The sequence below is a fragment of the Juglans microcarpa x Juglans regia genome, chromosome 5S (assembly GCF_004785595.1).
Source record: "Juglans microcarpa x Juglans regia isolate MS1-56 chromosome 5S, Jm3101_v1.0, whole genome shotgun sequence".
In the NCBI taxonomy this organism is placed as follows: Eukaryota; Viridiplantae; Streptophyta; class Magnoliopsida; order Fagales; family Juglandaceae; genus Juglans; species Juglans microcarpa x Juglans regia.
This window is the reverse complement of record NC_054603.1, coordinates 1689332-1699089: the sequence shown is the minus strand read 5'-3', so window position 1 is coordinate 1699089 and position 9758 is coordinate 1689332. Positions and strand designations below refer to the sequence as shown.

Sequence of the window (9758 nt, the reverse complement as noted above, 5' to 3'; positions counted from 1 at the left end):
TATAATAAACAATTCAACATTTTCAAATCTCAATTTAACTTTTTCAAATTTAAAAATAATAATAATATTAAAACATAATATTTTAACTTTTTAAACAAAACACAAAATTCTTATATTACCCTCCAAATCTAGTAACAATGTCAATGGTTGGAGTATCCAGAGTCTAGTAAGAGTTCTTTATATCTGAAATGTAGCTTTTATATGAAGTTATTAGGAGACATTATTCTTTATGTGTCAGAGTTAGCTCATCTCGCTCGTGTCCATCTTAATCTGAGTATTTAATGCGACGTGGTATTCTTAGACAGAGCTTTCAATGCAACGTGACTCTAGAAATAGTGCTTTCAATACAATGTGGCTTCTAGGGTGCGTCCCCTAGTGGATGAACAACACGGTCACTTTTGATCCCCTCCGTTAGAGAACGGAGAGTCGTCTATATCCTCTATTACCTGTCAACGCAAGTTCTCTAATGACATGTGCAACAAGAGATGTCAAATAAGGGGGAACTCAAAGTCGGTACGTCTCATCTGCTCCCCTTATTTGACTTTTCGCATCATGCATCCTCCTTATCGATGCTGCCTTGAGGGCTAGACCCTTTGGACCCCTTTAATGACTCTAGAGCCGTTGGAGGGAAAGGCCTGAGGCGAGACGGGCCGGCCAACATGGGCTGTGTAGAAATCGTACTCCAGTGGGTCTTACAGGATTCATGTTTGTGGCACTGCGGTGATTGAAAAGATGGGAAATTGTGGTTTCCAGGTAAAGAAGAAAACACCAATTCGGGCCTGGAAAGTGAGCGAGAGGGCAACAGCAACATTTTTCTGGGTTTTTCTCCTTTAGGTGTGAGAATGGTTTATGGCTGTTGCTGGTTTTGTTACTTCTCTCTTAGGTATCGAATAGCGAGTGCGTTGTGATTCCACTTCATGATTCCTCACTAAGACGAAACAAATAACAGACAATTCGTTGTCAGCGAAAGCGGGTTTTTATTTTATTTGAAAGGGCATTGGACCCTATCATTGGAGGTAAGATCGAGACATCTCTCATTGGATCATCCTTGCATTTATGCAAAGGTACTTTTCTATCTTTCTTTGTTTTTACGGCTTCTTTTATATTTAAAATTCATCTTAATTCATTTAATCATTATAATTTTTTTAAATTTTTACATAAAATATAGTAAATAATTTAACTTTTTCAAATCTCAAAACAACTTTTTCAAATTTCTACATAAAATATAATAAATAATTTAACTTTTATTCTACTATTCACAAACCATCTCAACCCATTTCAACTCATCTCTAATCTAAACCTTTTAATTTTTTCTTTTTTTTTCACTTTTCAATTCCTTGATCACATTAAGTTAAATTCAGAATGTGTGAGGAGTGGGTGTCCTAACAACAATTTCATTAGAGAAAATGTAACGTGGAAAATGTAGAAAAACAAAAAAAGAAAAGGCAACGAAGCTAATGAATTAATATGGAGTCGTGTTTCTTATAATAAGTGATTTTCTTATAATCCGACCATTAGACTATGGAACTGTGGTCTAAAGCAACTTCCATGAAATGGTATGCAATCCACTATTATAGGGTCTGATGAAAATTTCAACATTGTTCTTCTATAATTATGGGATAATAACCCGTCGATACGTTCTTATAAGTCCAATAAAATTGTGATAGAATCAAGAGTCTGATAATTTGATGGTATATGATCCAATTCTCTAAATAAAAAATTTGAATTCGTAACTCCATACCATCCGTATAAATAAAAAATAAATAAAAATTGTGATGGCGGATCAAACAAAATAGTGTGACCAAACCAAAAAAATCTGGAAGGCATATGCCAAGTGATACTACTTTATTTTCTTTATTTTATTAATTTTCACGAATATTACCGACAACCTCTTCCACATCACTACCTCACAAGTGTCTCTTTTTTTTTTTTAGTTTTAATTGTCTTTATTTTTATTGAAGGCCCCAAAGAGCTTTCTTACTCACAAAAGAAGCGCCAACGAATTTGCATCCAATTCTCTTCCCCATTAGCAACTCCTCACGCCACTCATTCATAACTCCACGCTCTCTCTCTCTCTCTCTCTCGGGAACCCTCCCTCCTCCTAATTCCCAGATTCAAGATCAAATTTCTGGTAATTAAATTGTCTTATGTTTTTAGTTTCATTTCTTGATTCGGATAACTTGTCCAGGTTAATTTTTTTGGCAATATTTTATCTGTTGATCTGGAATTCGAAGCGTATCGGTTTGTATACTCCGTGATTGTTTACTATATTTTTTCTTCTCTGATGTTTTCCCCGGCTTCACACTCATTTCTATGTGTTCTGTTTAGTCTGCGAGAAAATGCGCGACTAAATCGGGATTTGGAAGCTTTGAATTGCTGGATTTTTCCTTACTTAGGGCGGCTTCATTTACGTTTGTGTCTTGATTAGCTTCGCATTGCAACTTACTTTTCTCTGCGATCAATTTGGAAAAAATAGATGATTGATTCATTAGATTTATCTTATTCTATCAAATATAAATTCACATATATGAGGGATATTTTATTTTATCTGCTGTAGTTTGAAATATTTTGATCGTTCCTTGTTTATATAATCTCTTTTAGTGCTTGCATGTTTAACCAGAAGTGTTTTCTCTTGCTTTTCTTCTCCAATTTGATATCTGTTTTTTTTTTTTTTTTTTTCCCCCTCTACTGGTATGAATATTGCAAAACCACGTGGTGTGGTTGCTCGTGCTTTCTTGAGTTTCTGTTTTGTCATTCCACTTTTGCTGAACGCGGTCGAACTCAAATGTGTACGGTCGTGTGTTGAATACCATTTTATCCTCTAATGTCAATACGTTTTTTGTATCTTAGAAGAAAAAAGGACATTAATCCATGTACTCCTTGTTACTGGTTACTTATTCAATACTTCTAATAAGTGCTTCTATCTTTTACTTTGCACCCGTATACAGCACGTATGTATGTATTGTTTTTAGTTTTTTTTTGGCTGGTTTTTGTGGCAGGACCGCAGGGGGAGGGAGTTGGGTTTTAAGTGATGGCTGTTGAGAGGGTTTTTATTTTTTAAGGAATATGATTGATCTACAGCAGGATTTGAATATTTTGTATTTGTTAGTTCTAGCTATAGTTTTTAAAGGCCTACCTGTTGTGCCAGTCCTTTATATTTGTTGCAGGATGGAATGGAGAAGTTTCTACTCATTTACCCCTTAAAATGCTATTAAATATGACCTAGGAGTTAAAAATACAATGACTGAAATCATGTATACAAATATATGAAAACTCATCTGATTTTCGTGCACACCATGTGCATGCACTTGCGAAAAAATGATGCAGGTCTTACACTTTTTATTGAGTTTAGATAACTTGCATAAAAATAGTGTTATAGACTTTTATAGATGCTTGTTTCATAATGACAGGATCAAGCCAGGGTAAGAATCATGGATTGGCTTCAGACTTCAGCGCGTCTCATGATTGTTTCAGATCTTGATCATACGATGGTAGGTTTTCTATTTATTTTCTTTATGATTGCATCACTTCATTGTCTTGCTGCAATGTTTTCATCAAGAAAATGTTTCCATCTCAGGTTGACCATCATGACTCTGAGAACCTTTCTCTACTCAGATTTAATGCGTTATGGGAATCCAATTATCGTCATGATTCTCTGCTAGTCTTCTCAACTGGAAGATCACCTACTCTATACAAAGAGTTGAGGAAAGAAAAACCCATGTTAACTCCAGATATAACCATAATGTCTGTTGGAACTGAGATAACATATGGCAACTCAATGGTGCCTGATGAAGGTTGGGTTGAAGTCTTAAATCAGAAATGGGATGCAAAAATAGTCAAAGAGGAATCAAGCAAATTCCATGAACTAGAACTTCAGGTATTGTTCATAGATATGGTATAATCAGATAAGTTGATTGTTTCCTCTTGTAGATGGTGGTGATATCAAACTTGATAATTTTATTTAAGATTTTTTTTGAAGGCAACTTAATTCATTTGTCAGTTAAAGACTTTTCAGGCCCTTAAAATGTCTGAATTGTTGAATTTTATTTGGTGACACAGCCAGATACAGAGCAACGACCGCACAAGGTTAGCTTTAAAGTTGATAAAGATAAGGCTCATGTTGTCACAAAGTCCCTTTTGGAGCGTTTTGAAAAGCATGGAGTAAGATTTAATTCTTTAGTAGATTTCTTTGCTCTTCGTGCAATATTGTGAATATCTGTAATCTTGCTTTGTTTTTGGCCAGCTGGATGTTAAAATTATCTATAGTGGAGGAATGGATTTGGATATATTACCACAGGGTGCTGGCAAAGGACAAGCTCTTGCATATTTGCTTAAAAAATTTAAGACAGAGGGAAAACTACCCAATAGCACGCTTGTTTGTGGTGATTCTGGAAATGATGCTGAATTATTCAGTATACCAGATGTTTATGGTGTCATGGTTGGTAGTTCACCCAATTCATTATTATGATTCTTGTCTCAATAAGCAGTTGATGTTGTCTTCCTAGCTGTACAATTATACAATTTGTCCATTATGTAGGTTAGCAATGCTCAAGAAGAACTTCTGCAGTGGCATGCTGAAAATGCTAAGAATAACCCTAAGATTATTCATGCAACAGAGAGGTGTGCAGCTGGGATCATACAAGCCATCGGCCATTTTAGTCTGGGCCCGAACACATCTCCTAGAGACGTCATGGACTTTTTGCACTTCAAGCTGGAAAATGTGAATCCTGGACATGAAGTTGTAAAATTCTACTTGTTCTATGAGAGATGGAGGCGTGCAGAAGTTAAGAATTCTGAGCCGTATCTGGCAAGTCTTAAAGCAGCTTGTGTATGTCTTGCATCCTCTTTCCTTTTTCGTCTAGGATCTTAAGTGTAGAGAACCCTATTACCTAGGATGCAAAAGAAAAGTATAGACCACCCTATTTGGTATAGGTCAGTGATATGTAGTCTTTCCGAGGGGATTGTATCTCCATGCTTATACATGCGACATTTGATGTTAATTGATATATTTTTTTTTTTTTTTTTTTTGCTGCTCTCCCTGACTTGATATGGTACTAATATTTAACATTTACTGCAGTGTTGTTAGCTATATTTTTGCGATAGAACTGTTGGATGTAAATGAAAGATAAACATTTTCGTTTCTCCTTGGCCCCCAATATAAAAGATAATAAATTAGATTTCAGATTTATGATGCATTTGACTCTTTACTCTCTTAAGCCTGTCCATCATTCCTCCTGGTTTGCTACATTTTCTTGAGTGTGTATAGAATTTATCGTGACCTGAGAACACAACAGGTGTGGTGGTATTGATAGGTCCAATTAGGCAATCTTGTACTGGTCATCTCCCTGGTTTGTTTCCTGATGCTTCTGTTTTCTTTTTGTTTTTTCCTTTCAATAGGAATACTTTCTAAACGCAGGTCATGGGTCCAACGCTAGTTTTTGTCCTCCTTGCAGTTACTCTTGTTAGTTAATACTTAATAATCGGGTTATTTATTTACTTGCATATTTTGCACTTTTTGTCAGGATCCATCTGGGGTTTTTGTCCATCCGTCTGGCATTGAGCAATCTCTTTGTGAAATCGTAGACTCACTGAGATCGTATTATGGAGATGAACGGGGAAAACGGTTCCAGGTTTGGGTTGATCAAGTGTTACCCGTACAGATCAGTCCAGACACATGGCTTGTGAAGTTCAAGAAGTGGGAGTCTTCTGGTAAGAGCTATATTATTTTCCTTCGTTACTTTCTTGATATTTGCTGCGCTTAATTTGACTAGATGACCTTTGCAGGCGGGGAGCTAAAATGTTGCACGTCCACTGCTATACTAAGTTCAAAGGTGAATTATGAGACTGAGGCATGGGCGTTCCTCTAAACTTGTGCTTGATGTGTTCTTACATTTGTCTCTTTTTCTGATTTTCAGGATGCCACCACCGTGTCAGATGGTCTCACTTGGGTGCATCTGCATCAGACATGGTTCGAAGAATCGGCATCTAAGGATCATTCAATTTGGCCCGTCTAGAGTGCAGCAGCTACAGATTGAGTTCAGTCCAGAATGACATGGAAGCTTTTCTTTCAAATAAATGTATTTTAGATATTCATTGTTAATATTTGTTTTTATTTCATGTATAAGTTACATATCATCATCAACGCCTATTCTATGACAAATTTGTGTTAAAACTGATCATAAGATCCACGGCCATGCCATGGATGACTGCGTATTCATAGCTAATGATTTGTAGTGGAAGATAATGGTACGACTTTGAAACTTTTTTGTTCCCCTTCTCTGGTTAATTGAAATGAAATCATAATAATCCTTTGAATGACTGCAATGTCACTGGATCAAACTATGTTCCGACTTCAAGTTTTGTCCAATGAGGGGCTGTTGCCATTATGATGAAAGTTGCATTGGTTTTCAAGAGTGACATCAGTATTGGCTGGCTGCTTTCTTAGAACTGCAACCAGACTGCCAATTGGGTCCACTTTGAAAGCGTTATCCCCCTCCGTTGCAGAGCGTACTATCGTAAAATGCCGGCTTTTCTATGCTTCATGTTTGTTTCCATGGCTTTTTTTCTTTTTTCCTTTTTTCCCCGTTGTTTTCCCTCCCCTTCGAAATGGGTCCACTTGAGTTCTTTCAATTTGCGCTTAAGCTTGTAGCTTGTAAGGCACAAACGTTGTAAGCCTGTAACTGTAAGGATAGATTAATTGCTCAAAATTTCCCTTTAATTTCTTTTTAAAAAAAAAATCAAAAGGGCCCAACCGGGATCGAACCGGTGACCTCTTGATCTGCAGTCAAATGCTCTACCACTGAGCTATGGACCCAATAGTGCGACAGCATTTCGAAAAGAAGTTATAACTTTAAGGAGGGGACGAGCCAATAATAGTTTAGCACCACATCTAAATTACGAGCAAATTAACCCATTTCACTCTTTTATGTTTAATCAGAACTTCTATAAAAAGTGAAGCCCACAGAGAGAGAGAGAATATCAATAGATTCATAAATGAATAATTGCTTAAGAAAAAGTGACATCGTAGAAAATTAAAGTTTCCTTTGGATGTTGAGCTTAATTGTATTCTTTATGAATAATAATAAGTTGAGATAATAGAATAAATTTTATAAGGTCCACTTAAAATGAGTTTAAATGTGTTTAGATATTAAGATGAGTTTAGATATATTTATGAAAAGTTAAAAAATATTGTGAGTCCCACGTGTAAAGAAGTGTTGAACTGAAAAAGTTTGTGAATTCTATATGTAAAGAGATTTTGAGTTGAAATGAGTGTTTAGTAATTTGAGAGTTAGGTGTTTGGATATTAAACTTAGTTTAAAATTAGTGTTAAGTCGTGTTTCGTACACATTTTGGCAAACTCTAAAAACTCAAGTTTTCGAAAGCAAGCACCGCACAAAGAATAATATACTACAGCTTTGAGAGGGCAGACTTGGGACTAGGGAACCTCTGATGCCAAAGTTAATAAATATTCTTGGAGTATAGTAAATAAATAAAATGGTCTATGAATCAGAGAGAGTTTTCTCGTACATGAGATCAACAATTTATACTATAGGTCTGAAGAGCAGTTCACGCCTGCTTTCATGAAGTTTGGGTTCCCCGTACTGTTCATTTTTTTCAGAAGCTTTAAATGCGGCATGGCTATGCGACAACCTCATAATGTGGTGCATTGTCCGGGTGGCAGAGCCATTAATGCAGCGTGATTCTCCAATATTCTCCTCTTAATATGTCTTTTTCCTAGTTCATTTGTGCTTTCTCTATCAGTATATTAACGGCTCTTCGTGTGTCACGCATGCCGTGCGGATACGTATTCGATGACTAAACACTACCCAAGGAGCCTCAGATCGACAAGTCTCATCTCTTGTTGCACCATCTCCTACTGGTCATGTATAAAGGATTCTCCAATAGGCCATGTTCATGGCTTTTCGTCCCAGGCTAGGGCTTGATTGGGCCTTTTGAGCTTTGAGGGGAAAATCTCTTTACAATTAAACTGACTGAGTTGAACTTTAATGAATTTAACAACCAAACGAAGCCTAAATGATGGTGCTACTCCCACAAATAAGGGCCACCGAGAGAGTGCAAAACTTTTTATCTTTTTTTTCAAATATTTGTTTAAACTCATTAAACATTTTCAAAAAATAAAATAAAAATTATAAATTCATTAAAAGATATTTACTTAACTATTAAGTAAAAATAAATAAATAAATTCAATCGGCGGCCACCATCGGTGATTAGCATTTCCCAACATTAAAATACAAGTATATGCTTGGCCATATGGTACGGCAGCACCGCCCGAATGTGGAATCCCTTAAATAGAATAAGGAATCTATTGGATCTTTATGGTCCAATTGAGATTCAGCATACACAGGTGCACTAAGCCAAGCCCCCACACGTGCCATTCCCCCATTCAAATTTCCCACGTGGCAGCTTACCACCCCTTAATTCACAGTTTGACACGTGTGGGTTCAGCACGAACTTGAAGGGGAAAAAAAAAAAGTTTTTTCAAACCCAAAAAGAAAAGAAAAAAGCCTTATCAAATTCCCCCCATTTTAAATACAATTCGTAACAGTTTACACCTCAACCCTTTTCCTGTGTGTCTTGTCTTTGTTGTCTCTCCAGTCTCCCCTTCCCTCGCGCTAAAGGCTATTCCAATGGCTCCCCAGATCGTGTACGAATAAAAAACACCGGCCCCAAACATGGTGGAGGCTGAATTCTCTGGGAAAATTGCTCGAAATGGGTTAATGTACGTAAACTAGGAATCCTGGACTCCATGCCAGAAACCACTTAACTGCTATGAGCAAAGAGCACGTAAAAATAAACAGACACAAAAAGGAACAGAGCTGATATGTTGGAATTTTTGATTCCATTCCATACATACATAAATTGCAAGTATTTCTTCTGACTTTCCGATGTGGGACAAGCAATAAAAAACTCTCAGTGAAGCCATAAAGTTAGGGTGCTGTCGTTTTCCCCTGACGACGCAAAACTTTCTGTAGTATTAATTAGAACGCTTTCACAGATCAGGCATGCTATACATGACGCGCGATTTATCTAAGGACGGCGTTAGAGGTCACTGTCGATATATTTTTAATAGTATCATGAGAGTGATGAGTTGGAGAAAATAATTAGATTTTTATACATATATTAACAATAATGCATGAATTATATTATTTATTTCCTGTTCAACATGACTTAACAATTTTTTTGTATCCAACTTGTATTGTGCTTAAAAATATATATAATGTCTTAATCACTATTATGAAAACCAAATATATATAATAGTGATTAACAAGTTTTAATTTTTAATACAACTTGTATTTTTCTCTATCTTATGACTTATCGCCCTATGTAATTGACAAGTTCTTATTTAAAAATTTAATTAATTTTTGGGCAATTGCGAGATAAAATATTAGAAAAATTATATTCATCATACCACACATCACACACTACATTTTTTTTCTCTTACTAAATATGTGTTATATGAATGGTGAGTAGAAAAATTCAATTAATTTAAAAAAATAAAATAATAAAAAATAAAATAAAATAATATGTGATGTGTAATGTGTAGGAATGATGAGTAGCAAAACTCAAAATATTATAATACCTTGAACGCTTGCAAACATAATATAGTTTAGGAATCAAAAGCATTTTCTATTTAGTTTGAATTTGTATGTCTTTAATTCAAAAATCTCTCTATTTATGAATTATAATTACAAATATTATAATATTTGTGAATTATAATTACAAATCTAACCTTCCGT

The 9758-nt window shown here is 35.6% G+C and overlaps 1 protein-coding gene and 1 non-coding gene across 2 annotated transcripts; one reads left to right on the top strand and one right to left on the bottom strand.

The window, feature by feature from the left end:
* Window positions 1-1958: 1958 nt before the first annotated feature.
* Window positions 1959-6224, top strand: LOC121268014 (sucrose-phosphatase 2-like). The gene is made up of 9 exons (XM_041172110.1): window positions 1959-2131; window positions 3411-3491; window positions 3578-3877; window positions 4060-4161; window positions 4244-4438; window positions 4538-4828; window positions 5523-5709; window positions 5785-5831; window positions 5916-6224. Exons 2-9 carry the CDS (start codon window positions 3432-3434, stop codon window positions 6012-6014), a joined length of 1281 nt encoding a protein of 426 aa, XP_041028044.1. The 5' UTR covers window positions 1959-2131; window positions 3411-3431; the 3' UTR covers window positions 6015-6224.
* Window positions 6225-6742: 518 nt separating this feature from the next.
* On the bottom strand, window positions 6743-6814 carry TRNAC-GCA. Its single transcript has one exon. It is a non-coding gene; the product is annotated as a tRNA-Cys (tRNA).
* Between the last annotated feature and the right edge of the window lie 2944 nt (window positions 6815-9758).